The sequence below is a fragment of the Periplaneta americana genome, chromosome 3, assembly GCF_040183065.1.
Source record: "Periplaneta americana isolate PAMFEO1 chromosome 3, P.americana_PAMFEO1_priV1, whole genome shotgun sequence".
NCBI classification, from domain to species: domain Eukaryota; kingdom Metazoa; phylum Arthropoda; class Insecta; order Blattodea; family Blattidae; genus Periplaneta; species Periplaneta americana.
In genome coordinates this window covers 141,002,480-141,021,334 of record NC_091119.1, presented here as the reverse complement: position 1 = coordinate 141,021,334, position 18,855 = coordinate 141,002,480, and the positions used below count along the sequence as shown (strand labels likewise).

Below are 18,855 nucleotides of genomic sequence, written 5' to 3'. Positions count from 1 at the left end.
AAAACCCGCTAGAGTTGGCAGCAGGAATGAACGGATGCGGGAAACAGGCTACATACACTCTGCGTTTCTTACGGACGTTTTCGATCTCGGTAACAGAGTTAGCCCTTGGGCACTGGTGCCGAGGTTGGTTTACTGACTGAGATTCCAATCTAACACATTACAATATATATTTAATAGTAGGTTGCAAATGACCGAAAAATACTTCCAAGCGGAGGCATTGGAAGCTGTCGTATTCTGGACCCAGACAGTCTTGTTCTTATTTGAAGAAAGTTTCGAAAATAATGCAATAAACTACGAGGAATTAATGACACGAAAGAATTTTATACGATGTTATCTTCCATCTACTACACATAGATGACCTTCCAGCTATCACCTTGAGTCTCACTGGGGTAGAGTTTGTAAACTGCAGCTATACTATTTCCAACTAAAGATTGAAGTAAACGTAAACAAAACCGAAATGTATTACTCCGCAATCGCAAACTAGTTACCAAAGCATCCATCAGGGCGCATTATTTTCAGCAAGTGAACACACAGGGCAGCCATCATCTGATATATTGCAGACAACATTTCAACACATTCATTAAACTAACCCATAAAATGCTCACAGAGAGTTAATAACAAGACTTACATGATTTTAATAAAGTTAAAATGTTATCTATACTAATAATAAATCTGTAAGCGAAATTTTTCTGGTAATTTTCGCTTTTCAAAAAATAATTGGTGTTAACATGAAACCGAAAATCGCTTTTTTGAAATTTTTGTTTGTATGTCTGTCTGTCTGGATGTTTGTTACCTTTTCACGCGATAATGGCTGAACGGATTTCGATAAAAATTGGAATATAAATTAAGTTCGTTTAACTTAGATTTTAGACTATATGGCATTCAAAATACTTTATTTAAATGGGGGGTTATAAGGGGGCCTGAATTAAATAAACCGAAATATCTTGCTTATTATTGATTTTTGTGAAAATGTTACATAACATAAGTTTCTTTAAAAATGATTTCCGTAAGTTTTATCCCAGGCAAAATTTTGATAGGACTGATATTTAAGTCTGTCTGTCTGTCTGGATGTTTGTTACCTTTTCACGCGATAATGGCTGAACGGATTTCGATAAAAATTGGAACATAAATTAAGTTCGTTTAACTTAGATTTTAGACTATATGGCATTCAAAATACTTTATTTAAATGGGGGGTTATAAGGGGGCCTGAATTAAATAAACCGAAAAATCTTGCTTATTGATTTTTGTGAAAAATGTTACATAACAAAAGTTTCTTTAAAATGATTTCCGATAAGTTTTATCCCAGGCAAAATTTTGATAGGACTGATCTTTAAGGATATACAAGAGTTTTAAAATAATACAATACATTTCCACCCCCGCCTCAGTTTATAGTGTCGTTATTCCGTAACTTCTATGTGCAAAATATGAAATTTTTTAATAGGAAGAAAAACAAATTTATTCATTCTATGGCAGTAGTGCATAGGAGATCGTCAATTCTTACATTTTCGAAAGAAATAAATATAATTAAGTTGCATATAGTAAATTGTATTATTTGCTGCATCACTATTTAAGTTATTTAATAGAGCAAAAATCTGAAAATCGATAATGTGACATAGGAGTTATTGCAGGAACGACGACAATGGCTACAATGATATCAAAACAAATGACTCCGTCTATTTAAGGCGGCCTTGACTTTTATCATTATTAATATACAGAGAATATTTTGTGTGTTTTTATCTTTGCTTACGAGATTATACAAGCTGGCGCATAGCACGATCGAGAGTAGGTCTCTGAGAGTCATGACAATTTCTGCCGCTAGGTTCGCCTCGCTGTACTAAGAAATGATGAATAGTTCCATTACTAAGCATTGTGTATCGTGAAAATTCTTTGATTAATTTTGAATTACTGATCGAGTACGAAGATTATAAACATAACAAGCATATTACAGTCTTATTTGAGATTTACTGATGACTTGTTAAATATCAGTATGCAGATTTTCAGCGTCATTTAATGGAATTTACAATTTTGTTCCCCGAAAATCTGAATTTGTCGAATTAAAAATTTTGCTTCCAAACTACATTGTTCATATGGTTCATTTACTTTGGAAGTTAATTGTTTTGAGTTCCGTGTTTTTCATTCAGATTTCGTTCCCTCTATTTTGTTATAATTGCTGAAAGTGAACTACCGGTTTCTGCTACTTTCAGACATTATTATTATTATTATTATTATTATTATTATTATTATTATTATTACCATCATCATCATCAAATCAAACTAATATAATTCTTAGCTTGTCTTGCCTTAAGGCAATCTGTAGCGTTATTCGAGGAAAAGAGTATGATTTTCCATCATCATTTATAGTGGCGAAATATTCCACGACAATGGTTAATTATTGCTGCTGAATATTGACACATATACGATTTGCATTATTTAGGATACAACATACAGCAATGCGATTTTAACGTCGAGCATGCCGAGTTTAGTGTAACGTGCTCCCCTCATCCTCCAAGCCAAATCAAATATTATTACGATGTTACGAGTAATGAATAAATAATAATTACTACAATTATTCGTTGTGATAAGGTACAACTATCACCATATGGTGTACCGAAGATTTTTCTTTATGTTTTCATTAAATTGACATGTCATGAGTGACGACAGAAAACAGCTCAGGGGAGCGAGATTCAGACATTACTAAAAATGAAATGGGGATCGGGGAGAGCAGATGCGCAAGTGCCTATGGGCGACAAATTCTAAAAAAATATTGTCCCTGAGATTCCTGAGATATTTGTTTATGTTTTGGGAAATGGTCAAATTCGAAAATCATTTCTAATCACAGTCTAACTTCCTAATTAATTTAATTCTAACTCCTAATTTAAAAACTGTTTACACACACTAAAATATCATAGCATTTGCTATTACTACCCACTACTGGATTAATCTTACACAGGATAGGGACCGATGGCGGGCTTATGTGAGGGCGGCAATGAACCTGCGGGTTCCTTAAAAGCCATTTGTAAGTAACAGGTTAATCAGCAGGCCTATTAGATATTTATTTCACCACTGCAAGGTGTGCAAGAAAAATCGCACATTTGTACTAATCATGTATTGTAACTGCTGTTTCCTATAGTAAAAATCATAATACTTCAACGTCAATATATTTTTAGAAAAGAAAGGGATAAGTTAGGTCTACTTACAAATGACTAAATTATGAAGTCAGAGAAATGGAAGGTAATACAGTACCTTAATTCATTGGAATAATAATAATAATAAAAATAATAATAATACTCATATTAATACTAATAATAATAATAATAATAATAATAATAATAATAAATGAATACGTGAAAAGGGTAGACTACAGTGTTCATGTAAAATATATTAAGTTTCTTTCATTATTTCCGAAAAGGTACGGTATATGAATTGAACAGGTAAGGTAGTACCTTAGTTTATAATATATAATATTTTTTAATATCAAGAATGACAGCCTTTTATTGTAATATAATTGAGACGTAGAAGTTTGGAAATTACGTCTATTATCCATAAAATATTGTACGAAGCATTTAATAAGCAATGGTGAGTCCTTTAAATGTCCCGAATGTCAATGTCGTTTAAGTGTTCTGCTATGAATATTTAGTCTAGAATAGCGCTCCGAGCGCCGGAATTGGCATTACGAGGGAACCACTTTAGACCCGCATTTCATGCGCTATGCGCCAGCTTGTATGATCTCGTAAGCAACGGTTTGTATGATGTAAGCTAATTAACCTTCACTATTCGAAATTTGTAGTTTCTCTAGATGGATGTAATGCTACAAATGAGGACTGAGGTAAGATGAAAAGAAATCTGTACGCAGAGAAAACTTGATATTCTGTCGAAATATTGTATAACTTGATTATTGAAACTTAATTGGTCCACATAAAATACTCTAATTTTATACGCTCATTTTATCATAGAGATCACTGGAGCTGAGTTATTTTAAAAGGTGTCATGAAATGGCGTTCCTGCGCTCATAATTTACCCATATTCATTTCCTGTGTTTCTTAAAATAATATTTATGTAGGGTACCTCATTTTTTTATTTGCATAAACAATGATATACAACCAAGCGAGTTGGCTCAGGCGGTAGCATTTGAGACACGAATTCGGGGGTCCCGGGTTCAAACCCCGTGGCCGACCAATCTGACTGGGGTTTTTCATGATTTCCCTTAGTCATAAAGGCAAATGCCGGATTGGAAAGATACATGCCATTATTTATCACCGCCTCAATTACCAATACCAAAAACATTAATCAAAGTCTATAACCAGTTACATGAACACAAGCCATCTACAACACACAATAGAAACAGGAACTCAACAAGAGTAAAAACGGCCTGCTGATATACCCACACATTCTAAACACGCGACATGACCACAAATGTTAAGGCGTGAATAAAATAAATTTAACAAAAAAAAAAAGATGCACAGTAAGGTTAACATAAAAATGATCTTCGTGCACAATCAACTCTATTAATTTGGAGTGATTTATTAAAGGATGCATTGAAGACTAATTTAGAAAAATGTTAAACGAATTATCTTTGCATCAAATGAATGGTCTCTGGACCAAAATGATAGCATTTTAATTATTTAAATACAATTTAAATTAAGTAGCATATTAAACGGTTTATTCTTCTATCAAACACGAATGTTCCCTGGACCCAATGTTCTATTTTAATTATATAATTACTTTATATTTATTTCTAATAAGTGCAGCGGAGCGCACGGGTACAGCTAGTTAATATAATAATTAGATTCTACTTACGTCAGTGTGTGAACTCGTATACCATTAACCGTTTCTTGATAGCGGCTCTATCTCCTCCATATCCGACACAAACACAACACTATAACACACGCTTTGTGTACTGACTGCTTTAACAATAGGCTACTACAATACAATACAATACAAAAATCACTGTCGTCTGCCACGAACAAACTGTTGCAACTGACACAGTGACCACGACCTGAGATGGTGCGAGAAAGACGAAGTCGGGGATTCACAAAGATATCTTTCACGTGATCAAAGAATGCATCTCTCATGTGATCGTTCTCGGAACGCACGCGTGATAGAGGCAGGGGGGAGACGAATTTTGTGCTGACAAACACGGTGATTCAATAACACAGGGATTCATTTGTTATATATATGCGTGTTGATATGGAAGAGTTCATTATTTCTCTACTGGGAATAGTGGATTTTCTTCTTCTGTAGATTCGTGATTAAATGTTATTCTTTGAAGAGCGGAAAATTTCTTTAGGCCTAATCCTATAGACATTTTTTTGGGTTGGTAACACTGAATCTCGCACTGTGCCTATGTGCTCTGTGAAGTTGCAGGTCACCTTGGGAGGAACTTATTGTCTATTACGCATGCGCGTTGCCATAATATATGTTACAATGATTTATCATGCAATATCTGAAACTACTAATATAAACATATTGTTTAAATCGTAAGAAAGTGTTCTTACAAGCGTGTTTAATTTACCCATATTCAATGTATATTATACATTTTATTATTATAGAAGGAAATATTTTAATGTGAGGAAGAAGATGACAAGCATGAGCTTGGAGGCGTTGTGCGTTCAATAGCCAATCAGGAACCATTAAGCCACGTGCATTTATTTACGTGTACTTCAATCTTTAGCTGGAAAGAGAGTAGTGACGTGTACCACGGTTGAACTTAGTTCCTACCGCCCTCCATTGGGTACAGAAATTTAGAGAAATAAAATTTTATTCACTGGAGGGTCAGAATTGTTTCGAATTGAACGCTTATATTAAAGAAAACGATTATTAACAATATTTATGGATATAAATTCAGTAGTGCCAGGTTTAATTCGCAGCATAAATGTAGGGCTATATCACTTTTGTATAGACATCAGGCTTCTGTTCCTTATATTGTGTTTGCCCCGTCTTGTTTGAAGCGGTGTTCTTGTGCCATACTGAGCATTTGACTAAACCAGGCGTATCCATTTAGTGAGTTGTGATGCACACGTGAGTTGCGAACGTTGAGCACTGTAAGACGTAATGTTCCCTCCCACAACCCCTTCCATTTCCCCCTGCATGACAATGGTTAATCAGTGGCGCTTGTACCTTCGAAATGTTTGTATCGAAATCGTGTTATTCTGTGTCGACTATGGAGGGGGGGGGGGGAGACTTCCATTCGCAAAGGGAGGAGAAATGCATTTTTGTATGTATGAAAGAAATATTAAAATGCCTCATTTTCCGTCAAGGTTTTACATGGCGCTTCAAAACCAGTATAAAACGCTATTAAATACTGCTGTACGTGTTAATGTTACCGATTTCCTGTCTTACAAAGCGTACATGTGAGAGAAGTTGCCGATATTCACGGCGCTAAATCATGCATTCACGTAGTTTCCACGCAGAATACGGTAGTGCCCTCTACATTACGTAACATAAATTGACGCAAATTGCAGTGATTTACATTATCACTTCTGCACCACGGAATCTTCAATGTCATACGGAATAATAGAGATTTCCCGCTACATACCATATCAGTGATGTGAATGCTGATGAAAATAATGTCAAGAGTGCAACTTTCTCGAGGAAACTTGTCACCAATACATAACGTACTCCTCGAGAATGCCATACTAGTTTCCTCCAATTACTTTTTTAACTTTTACGTTGGTGTCCAAGAAATAAACATACCTTTATCATCCGACACTTATTCGCATGCCAGTAAGCAAAATAATAGAATGGATGAGATAATGAACGCATGTAGCCTATGGTATGTATGTATGTATGTATGTATGTATGTATGTATGTATGTATGTATGTATGTATGTATGTAGGTGTGTTCGAGCATACACTTGTGTAAGTATGAATGCATATTGCATATACATAGGAAGAGAGTGACTGAGTAAATACATGGATGGATGGATGGATGGATGGATGGACGGACGGACGGACGGACGGAAGAAAGGATAGGCGGACGGACGGACCGACAGGCCGACGGGCGAACAGACAGACAGACAATTAACTAAATAAATTACTTAAATAAATAACACAATAAAATACATAAATAAATAAATAACAAATAAATAAACAACAAATAAATAAACACAATAAAATAAATAAATGAATAAATAAATAAAATGTAGGAATTGATGGCGGAATATATGGATGTATGCGTATATGATCTTGGGTAATGACAACAATTATGGGGCGACAGCCCATAAACGGTCATGTCCAAAGAACCGGCTCTGCTGGCCTGAAGTCCATATGCCTCAGCAAAGGTGAACGATGACCTATGTAGTACGGGGATATCGTATGATTAGCATTGCTTTTTAAAATATGGAATGTATTGTAAACAGTTACAGATAAAGGAGCTGTCTCACTTCCCAGCCCCAGAACTATGTAGTCCTCTGAGCCATGCCTTCTAAGCTCAGTTTAACTTTTGTTGCAGTTCGTCACACAGTGAAACCAACTTACTCGCCTTTAGTAGTAATATGTTTATTAGGTTTGGAATACTGGAATTGATAATCAAGACATAACTTGGGTCTAAGGGGAGAACTAAACAAATTCATACAAATCTTAAAAGATTCTACAAGGCATACTGGTATTATTGACAAGAACAAGTATTGGACGGACACTAAACATAGCCGCACATGCGCGGAAGACTTGCATAGCACCACCCACTTTCTCCTTCTGCGTCACGCCTCGAAAAGTAACGGACGAGAAAGCGAAATAAGTGCGACAACTGGAACTCCTGATCAAGTGGTCAGCATGACTCAACGTCAACGCTCAAGACAAATTAAATAGCCTACCAGGAAAGAGAGACAATTACATACCGAGATTCAGCGGAGGACAGGCGAGAATCCACCTCTGTCGAAATTCAAGAACGTGTGTAGTATGTATCGGTAACGCTAGCGCTAGAACCAGTGAAGCAGCAGCAGCAATAATAATAATAATAATAATAATAATAATAATAATAATAATATTACTTGAAGAAAGTAAAGAGATTGATTTGGAAGTAAATCCCGAAAAGACAAAGTATATGATTATGTCTCGTGACCAGAACATAGTATGAAATGGCAATATAAAAATTGGAAATTTATCCTTTGAAAGTATGGAAAAGTTCAAATATCCTGGAGCAACAGTAACAAATATAAATTACACTGGGGAGGAAATTAAACGCAGAATAAATGTGGGAAATGCGTCTTATTATTCTGTTGAGAAGCTTTTGTCATCCAGTCTGCTCTCAAAAAAGCTGAAATTTAGAATTTATAAAACAGTTATATTACTGGTTGTTCTGCATGGTTGTTGAAACTTGGACTCTGGAGTACTTGGAGGGGACTGTAGGGATACAATATTGCCCCTGATATTGCTAAATACAGGGCTAGTATAGTCATTATGGATTAAAACTTTGTGATGTCAGTGTACCGTTTCCACGGAACTTCTTCCCTTCATCTCTACATACAGTATTTGTGTGAGTTCAGCTTTTCACATTTAACTACATTAAAGATAACGTACGAAACCGTTTACACCCAAAAAAATCATTTAATTATAAGTATAGTGAAGCCAAGAATGAACCACATTATTTCACGAAAACAGACTGAAGCACTTCACCTGTATTTTTGAATAAATAAAATCATTTGGTAAATTTCACATTTTATATTTGGCATTCATTGAATTTATTTCTATATTAACACAGAAATAACATGAGTAAACTATGTTAATGATTGTGTAATAGTAATGATTAGAGCCCGGATGTTAAGACATTTATAACAGTTAAAACAGGCAGGCAAAAAAGGCAATAAAAACGTAAAAAAGGCACAATAATCTTTGAAAAAGGCATTATAAATTTTAAAAGGCATAAAATATTTTAGCAATAAATTTAAATTATATCAACATAACTGACATATTTACTTCGTAGGTGACACATGTTGACTTATAAAAGACATTTTTTCGTGATTAACTGTCTTTTCACAAAACTTACATAACAAAACTGTTTGCATCGGTTGTGGGCACCAAATTCACTAACGCAATCACAGTGGCGGCTCGTGATATTTGATGTTGGGGGTTCACATATATTGAATATTGGTACTCATAAATAAGTCACGACATTAATTTATAGCATTACTGTTTTCGTGTACATGAATTCGTTCTCAGAAAAAATAAACATACAATCAAACTGTAAGAATCAAATACTCACCCAACCCAGTAATTCGGAAGAGGACGGTGTTGCTGTTGAATGTTTGTAGTGAAAATCCATCCTTCTGTCCTTTTTTGTTGAAAATATGTTGATCATTCTCTCGTTGAAATCCACACATTCCGTAACCATGGATTTTTCAATGGATAGCATTGCTAAGGCCGTTAGACGTTCTTCCTCCATTGTACTTCGAAGAAACCTTTTCACCCGAGTTTGACTGTGTAACGTTTCATTAGCACTTCCTAATTTAGAGCGAAGCGGGGGGCATTGTTTTTTATTTTTTATTTTAGTTGATTATTTAACGACGCTGTATCAACTACTAGGTTATTTAGCGTCGGTGAGTTTGGTGATAGCGAGATGATATTTGGCGAGATGTGGCCGAGGGTTCGCCATAGATTACCTTGCATTTACATTAAGGTCGGGGAAAACCTCGGAAAAAACCCAATCAGGTAATCAGCCCAAGCGGGAATCAAACCCGCGCCCGATCGCAACTTCAGCCGGCAGGCAAGTGTCTTAACCGACTGAGCCATGCCGGTGGCTGGGCATTTTTAAGTACATAGAATATTATACAGAACTCTGTTATTTAACAAACAAACACATTTTGAACTATATAAACCTCCTGATATCAGGGATAAAACGCAGAATATGTAACGCACACGCTGGCTTCTATCTGTTCTGCACAGCAACACTCCAAGATACGAACAGCTCAAGACTGCGCTTTCGAATGCGCCCTGTAATCAGCATTAGGTGATTTATAGCAGCCCTGTAACGAGCATGGCAGCACGAGGACCGAATATCGTTCTCTGCGCAGCTTTCTTTGCGCTTCCTCTAGTGTGAGTGACAGAGAAGGACAGTGTTGGAGCCACAGCTTTCGTTGGCGACAACAGCGTTTTTTTTTCAACACACTTTTCCTCTACTTCTTAGCGTGTTCCCACTGCCGCACTCTGTTTTAAAAGGTCTAGCTGGTTCACGTCTGAGAATGAACCCCCAGTTGCAACTATTTCGCCCGACTTTACTGGCTATAACTCACTTATGCTCTAACCAAAAGAAGCCGAACATCCAGCAGTTTCTTTCTATAGTTACTCTTAATTATGAAGAGAATGAGTGGCTTCAAGAGACAGGGGTTTCAGTGAACCAGTGAACCTAAAGACGAGCGCGCCTGCCGAAATCCTGAAGTTTACTTTTCAATGGTTTACTGAATTTAGGCAGTCTAGCTAACCGATCTCATACCTTCTGTCACTCGAAAATAACTGTTTCTCACCCATATTTCTTTCTCCTATAATAATAAACACGTGTAGCACAAAATTGTAACAGTAGGCCTACGATTTGTAAATATGAAAACAAACAATTGGAAATGCTACGTGACAACTTCTACGAGAACGAGCTTAATATTTAAAATTATAAAGGTACCGTGAAGACATATCAATATTATATTTGTAACTGTGGATTGTTGATCATTATTCATATTACACTAATAGTATTAAAGCACGATATTAGCAGATTAAGCACTGAAATAAATTACTTTTATTTACTATTGTTAGTAAAGGTAATCATTGTTTCAAATATTTAAATTTCATACACATTACATTATAATTAATTAGAAAATTGCAAAAACTAAGAAATATTACTTTAAAATGACAAAAAGGCTTTTATTAGTAAGAAACACATTATCAATGTAAGCCACCTATAATTGGAAGCTTGCTTCTGTTGGTGGTAGATTTAAATTAATTAATTAATTAAAAGAAATGCAAAATAGGCAAAATAAAAATTGGCCCTATCACTTTGATTTACTCAAAATCACATTTATATCTTTGCAAATAATGATTTACCTCCACCGAATAAAAAAGGCATTTTGCCAAACATCTGGACACCAGTAATGATTGTTGCACATTAAAAATCGCTCGTTATTATTTATATTTAGTGTCGAGGTACTTAAAACTATTGGAAACCTAAGAGGTACATTTAAAGAAAATGTTGTGAAACATTGAAAAATACGCAGTCACTATAGGGGTTTTTAGAGTTCCCTCGCTTCGTTTCCTTTCTCTATTCCCTGTTTGATTGTTTCTCAATCTCTGATTGCTTCACTGGCAACCCTACTGTATTTTAAACGGTCCATGTAGTGCTAATGTCACAACAGTGTAGTATATACAGTCACGAAGCTCAATATGTAATAAATATGATCCATAGATAGTTGCTAACCACTAGGATCGCTACTATCGCCTCATTACAGACAATGCGAAATAGTACCTGCACAGCCTATTGTTCCTAGCAACCTCAACAACTTATGCTTCGTGACTGTATATAGTAGACTGTGGTGTCACTGTGGCTATAGTGACGTGTCTCTGTATCGGACTCCCATCACGCAGATCAATGTGATGCGGCCTGGCTCTTGTCCAGCGCTGGCACTGAACCGTGGCTCTCCAAAAATGGCAAAGGGTTGAACCTACCTGCGCGACATGTATGGGGGAGTAACAGATAATTGCCCGCAAAGGAAGCTTAATTTACTTGTTTAATGATGCCCTTTTATTTTTTGTTGTTTAATGTTATTATCCAATCGATGCGCCGAGGTCGTGGTCCTCGCTGCACATTGCAACACGTTTGTGCTTAACAACTCCGAAGATGGCAATAAACTTGTTCGAGATTACCGCCATACTGTCGCCCTTGCGTCGGACTATCGCACGCTTGACTCGGCTTCTGCAATTTTAATTGCGTTATCTGTAATTGTAAGGATGGGATTCAAACAGCGGAATCTTAAGTTTCTTTAAATTCTGTCAAGAAACGTTATGTTGGCTTGCTCGGTAAACAAGATTGGACTGGAGAAGTATGCTTTCAGTTCCTGAGAGTATCATGGGATTATTCCTCCACCTTAGTTATAACAAGAGTAGGTAAGTCCGCGACATAATATTTTAATGAAATTAACTTTTATGGGTGGGAAGAGGGAGATTCTAAAGTATGTACTCCAATACATTTCTGTTAAAAAATACCTTTTCTAAAAACGGTACGATTTTTAGATTTCTTGACTCGAATGTATGAATGAGGGGGGAAGTTGGAGGAGAAGCTTTAAAGGTACGTGAAAACACGTCCTTGCAAGGGGGGAGTTGGGGCTGTGAAAAACTGAATATGTGAGCTCCAAGCCTCTTGGCCACTTGTCTCACTTCGGGTTTCGCCGCCCCAGTGAAGGAGCGCTAGAAATTTCCAGTGGGTAAGCCGAAAATGGACGTAACTGATTAGCTACAACATACGGGGGGGGAGGGGCAGAAGTACAGCGACCTGATCAGGAGGAGAGACGCGATGGTACCAACTAGGAGGAGGAGTCTAGGCACGAAACGGTAATAGCCAGTTTGGCTGTTTGAAGATTCGAACGCGTAGGGATTAATCTTAACGGCAAATGCCGGGTAATATTTTGGCGAATCCTCGGACCTCATTTCATCTCACTACATCTCGCCAAAATGTAAAAAAAGTGTACAACATTGTAAAAATTGTAGAAAATTACTAAATTGTAAAACTATAAAAATTTGTAAAAATTGTAATTGTAATATTGTAAAATGTTGACATGTTCCACATCTTAAAGCTTCATTGCTCATGTAAGATCTATGGAATAAAATGAATGAATGAATGAATGAATGAATGAATGAATGAATGAATGAATGAATGAATGAATGAATGAATGAATGAATGAATGAATGAATGAATGAATGAATAGCCAATTGGCTCTTTGATGATTTTTCTCAGATCAGGAGACCAGCCAATTGGCTCTTTGATGACTCCATTGATCTGTACTGTTTGCGAGATGCATTTTGTGCTCCATCACTTGGCTGAAGTCTGTTCACTGTACAGTAGAACCGCGATTATCCGTCATCCTGTTAACCGATTGTTGGATTATCCGTCTGTCTTTCTCTCGCTTTTTTTTTGTGCAGAAATATTATTGTACATTGTAGTAGCACGTTATTTTTCTAGAGTGTTATTACAAGATTTTATTACACAGTATGTTCTACTGTTCGAGTTGTCGTACTGTATAACTTCTGTATAAAAATTCTTCTACAGGTGTCAAAATAAAACAAAGCTAGATGGTTGGACACGAGTGCTTCAATAGAAGAATTTGGTAGCGAGCACTTCATTATGAAAGAAGAAAACGTATTTTATCAGAAAAAAAGGAGAATTTTTTCTCTTGGAACACTTAAAATGTTTACAGTCAAGGCTGGTTCACAATAAATCGGGAACGGAAACGACAACGAGAACGGAGATAATCTTAAAATAAATGTATTAGATGTGAGCATTCACAATAGTTAATTGTGAATGCTCACATTTAAATACATTTATTTTAATATTATTTCCGTTCTCGTTCTCGTTGTAGTTTCCGTTCCGCTTATTGTGGACTAGCCTTGACTCGTTGTAATGTATAGAGACTCGTAAAGCAAATAATTTTGTTTTGTTGTGACGCCGGTGTGATTCAGTCATCAACACACACCGGCGTCATATCTCAGTGAACACCAGCTGATTAGTTATGACTACTGAAAGTAGGACTGCAGGTCCAGAAACATGTATATAGTTGAAACATGAATTGTAATATTATCCGTTTTAATACTGTGATAATTATATTATATGTATTTGGATTTTATTCCGGTGGATGATCAGCGAACTAAAGTTTTTCGTACTCATAAACCAGTGTTAGCGATATGATATGATATGATATGAATCCTGTACAAGTAATCAGTTGATAGCCGGGGCTAGTTTAGCACGCTCGTAGCGCGGGCTAGCGAAATGTCTATGAATAACACCCTAAAATATATTGGAATAAAACAGTGTTGATTAGTCTCAAACAGTTGTAAGCATGTCTAACGATTACTTACGAAGTTCCTCTGAACATTTCCCAGGGATTTAATAAAAACTACCCCAATGGAGACAGATTTGATAATCTTTAGAATGTCTCCGTAAGAAAGTGAAGAGTATAGCTCACGTTTAGAATAATACTATCTTAACTACGAAAAGTTAGTTTTGAGTAAATGCAAGATAAACATTTCAAAGTCGTATGAATACTCAGGGTTACCAAGTATCAGTATGAGCCCTACAGACTTTGCACTGGAACTTAGAGATACGACAGTCCTACTGTTTGATAGAGGAATAAATAAAGATTACAATACTGCTTGTAACTCAAAATCCAACTTCTGGGAGTTACGACAGTGCGATATTAGATTAAATACCAAAAAATATAGGCTAATTTATATTTTTCAGGTATTTAAAATTGCACCACTTTTGCACCATATAAATGTAGAACTGACGAAAAATATTCTGCTTCAGGTGCACGACTGTGTCTTTTCGCATTTAATTCAGAGTTGTAATTGTTAAGAAAGCTTGTTTAAAAGTGGAATAATAGCGCAGCAAACGGTATGTTAGAAAGAAGAATATTATATTGCCTTATTTTGTTCCAAAAATCTGAGATATTCTTATCTTCAGTCTCTTCACTTTTTATTCTTATATTGGAATTCAAAGTTAAAAAACTAGACGAATTTATTAATTTAATATATTCTTTATTTATTGTTAACTAGATGATTCCACTTTCTTTATACTTCTGTTATGCGCATTAGATCCAAGTGTCTTACGTCGGATACAAACTCCGGACATAGTTCAGTACACAGTCACGCCAATACTTTAGAATTCCTGAGGTGGAAACTACACAGAGATGACGAGAAAGATACCAGACTTCCAGACAATACGATGATCGTGATTCTTAACCTTACAGCCTTTACTGCCTAATCGCCACACTATTCAATTAACATTTTCATTCCTTATTGCATATTCACTAAGATCACCACATGAATTACGTTTAAAAATATCCTTAAAGTATGAAAAAATAATTTAACTTTTTGTTACTGAAACTGGATTGACTAATCGTGCGACAGCATTTTTTCTCTACGTGATTCTGTTTTCGAGGTTAACTCTCGTGAGGTTTCTTGTAATTCTCCTTATACCTTACTGAAAAATGCAGGCACATTTAAATAATATAAATTAGAATATTTATTCTGAAATCTCTCCCATTTGCCAATTCATAGCGTGTGACGTCTGTCTACCGTTGCTGAATTGTAGTTGAAAATGCTGCTAACTGAATGCTTAGTACATTTAAAATAATTTTATAACCTCAAAATAACTGAATACGTAAGGTTATGGTTCCAGCAAATTATATAAATAGTGTGCATATCATAAAAAATGGCCACGTGAAAAACTGACAGACAGTTCATAGAATCCCGATCGTAGTACACGAATTACTGCTAATACACTTATCACTGTTAAAACTTAATATTAACAGTTACAATAAATCTAGTATGTTGAAAAAATATACTACAGTATATTAATGTCCAACATCAGCACTAACCTGAAACGGGTGCTAGAATGATCTATGCTTCATGTCACGTTTGGAGGACACTTCGTTGAAGTTTATCAAGCACGATGCAACTGAAAACAGCACAGTTTGGGGTGCAGGTCGCAGGCCACAGCAGTCCTTTCGGGTCACCTATTAGGACTGTTTGGAAGTCACGTGCAACCACTCTGCCTGTCTGCTTGTGACGGAAGGTTGCAGGCAGGCGAACGATACCGTGCGTAAGCCCAGTCACGGACGTAAACAATTATGGACAGGCCTGAATGAGATTTTGCCGGTCTCTGCTATATAGTGACATTTTCGAAAATTTCTCGCTTTTTCTGTGATGACAGTAATATATGAGAAAGTTATTTTGTACAAATACGGTTACAAATATATTATCAAATATTCACGAGCTTGTTTTGCAAGCTCGACACATTCTTACATTCTTTTTATCAAAGTCCGCGGAAAATGTCTTGTTTCCACGTTTAATCTGTAGGTACATAGCTTCAATGAGTTTCGTCATACTCTTTGTTTCATTTCAGCCAGTTTAGCGCAACTGTCTATAAAAACGGATTCAGTACCAATCTGTGATGTCGTAATTGTTTTGAGTTTCTTCTGGAAACACTCGAAAACCTGTTGTTTAAAATTGTGCAAATTTAATGTCATGTCCTCAAAAAGAAACTCTGTATCATACGGCATGTGAATGGCATGATTAAAATTTATTTTTGTCAAGTTATGTCAACCAGAAATTAAGTTTATTTACTAATCTGTTAGGTAACACATACCTCAAGTATAATTTTTTATATTTGTATTGAACTATCACCGCAGCTCCACGATGGTGGACCAAATAGTTTGAAGTACTAGAAATGATTTTTGCGTAATATTTCGTGTCATTTTGTACTATATCATTGTATTTTTGTCGTTCTTTGGGTGGAATCCACTGATTTTTAGTAAAATTATTATTGTTTTCTATATTTGTGTTTTTCGATCCGGCTTAAGTACCGGTACCACAAACAAAAGGCTCGCACGGAAGTGAGTCGCCCCTTCAAAAAAATTGGGAATCATTAGATTAGACAGACATTGTAGTGGCAGGGGGTGAGGTAGCAACCCGAGACACCCTGCCCCAACCAAAAATATTATTGAGCTCTGCGAAATTATAGACTTCTTCCAATGTCATAAATCATTGACTATTCGATTCAGCGAAAGCTATGAGCTTCGATCTTGACATTCTTAAAATTTCTAAGCATCTTGCACTTCAACTCTTGCCTTTAGGAGCCAAGAATTCATTCATATGGATCATATTATGTCTTAGTAATATATTTCAAGGAAATACATTGTAGCACGTGTTACTTAAATGCAGGAGTCTTTTTGCAATATGGAAATCATAAATTTATGATAAAATAATTTTTACTCTTCGTCCGTTCATTCCCTGTGACTCACTATCAGTATTTCCAAATGATTGACTTTATGGCACTTTGTACTTCTGAATCGCTACCTTTGTAAGCAACATAAACTTGTACCCTGAAGATAGAGTTAGTATTATATTAAATGGACTTCCTCCTCAGAACAGAAGTCTATATTTCAAAGCGAATTGTTTTAGCTTCTTGCCTTAGAGAAGGAAGGACATGGTTCTTCGAAACCTCGGATTCTTCTGACATTACGTCACAGTGAAAATATCTAAGTTATTTGAACCATCCACCGCCCACTTCATTTCCCCAAACTTATACCTTCGTAATGAGTAATGACTCCCTGTCACGTTTAGAGAGGTTAACACTGGAAGAGGATGTTCAGGAATGAAGGCTTTCACGACACACCTTTTCAGCTCAAGGGCTGGATTAATCATAACATTACTTACTTTACTTACTGGCTTTTAAGGAACCCGGAGGTTCATTGCCGCCCTCACATAAGCCCGCCATAGGTCCCTATCCTGAGCAAGATTAATCCAGTCTCTATCATCATATCCCACCTCCCTCAAATCCATTTTAATATTATCTTCCCATCTACTTCTCGGCCTCCCCAAAGGTCTTTTTCCCTCCAGCCTCCCAACTAACACTCTATATGCATTTCTGGATTCGCCTATACGTGCTACATGCCCTGCCCATCTCAAACGCCTGGATTTAATGTTCCTAATTATGTCAGGTGAAGAATACAATGTGTGCAGTTTTGCGTTGTGTAATTTTCTCCATTTCTCTGTAACTTCATCGCTCTTAGCCCCAAATATTTTCCTAAGCACCTTATTCTCAAACACCCTTAACCTACGTTTCTCTCTCAAAGTGAGAGTCCAAGTTTCACAACCATAAAGACCAACCGGTAATATAATTGTTTTATAAAGGTTTCGTAACAAGCTGTTTTTTACGTGATGGGTTGTTAGCCCTTTGCCCAAGCCCCAAGCTGAAGGACCACCCCTCATCGGCTGTCCGCGACTAACATAGACATGAAAATGTAAAATAACAAGTTATTTTATTTTTAGGGAACTTCTGCTAATATAGAAATTCTTCCTAATGGGATGGAATTAATACAGTTCGAAACAGGATATATTTTGACGTGTAACGTCTATATTCGACCTGCACTAATACAAACAATGAAACGATATTATGAAACGGAAATTACACCGACGTTGCCATAAAAATACGTCATATCCGAATATCAATGTGAACCAGTCCATTTCTATACACAAGGGAGACCGTGTATATATATATATATATATATATATATATATATATATATATATATATATATACATATACACGGTCTCCCTTGTGTATAGAAATGGACTGGTTCACATTGTACTTGGAAAAATCCCAATGGGGAATTACAATACAAGTTATTTTAAAAATGGTGTTCAGTTGTGCTTTGATACAGACGAGCGCACAATACATGTGTAACTTTTTAATTACAGGCTTAGCGTTATTCACATTCAGATGGTTAAATAACATTAAGAGTAGGCTATTTACGGAATATTGTCATGTGTTCATACAACACTGTATTCCAGTACATTGTGAATTATTGTCTGTTGCTTAAAATAGTTTTTTACTTGTCAGTTTAATAATACATTCTGTTTAATGTATTTTTATGATTATGATTAAGTTATTATTATTATTATTATTATTATTATTATTATTATTATTATTATTATTATTATTATTATTATTAGAGATGCAATTGGACTGCTGTGAACAATCAGCGAATGATACGATACCTCGGTAAGAATAAATAAGTGTATACAGTGTATGTACTCGTAATATTGTGGCACTAGAAAAGGCATTTGACAGAGTGAATTGGTATGAACTGTTAGGAATCCCGA

At 35.9% G+C, this 18,855-nt stretch overlaps 1 protein-coding gene across 2 annotated transcripts in view; it reads right to left on the bottom strand.

Moving 5' to 3' along the window:
• LOC138696567 (uncharacterized) overlaps positions 1–18,855 on the bottom strand; it is a 343,837-nt gene that overhangs the window by 136,697 nt on the left and 188,285 nt on the right. Inside the window, exon 1 of one of the 2 annotated variants that reach the window (XM_069821694.1) lies at positions 9,200–9,481. The exons of the other annotated variant lie outside the window; for it this stretch is intronic. Within the exon in view, the coding sequence (XP_069677795.1) occupies positions 9,200–9,317 (118 nt within the window). The 5' untranslated portion in view covers positions 9,318–9,481. Of the gene's footprint in view, positions 1–9,199; positions 9,482–18,855 lie in introns of those variants that run through there. 2 annotated transcript variants of the gene reach the window in all.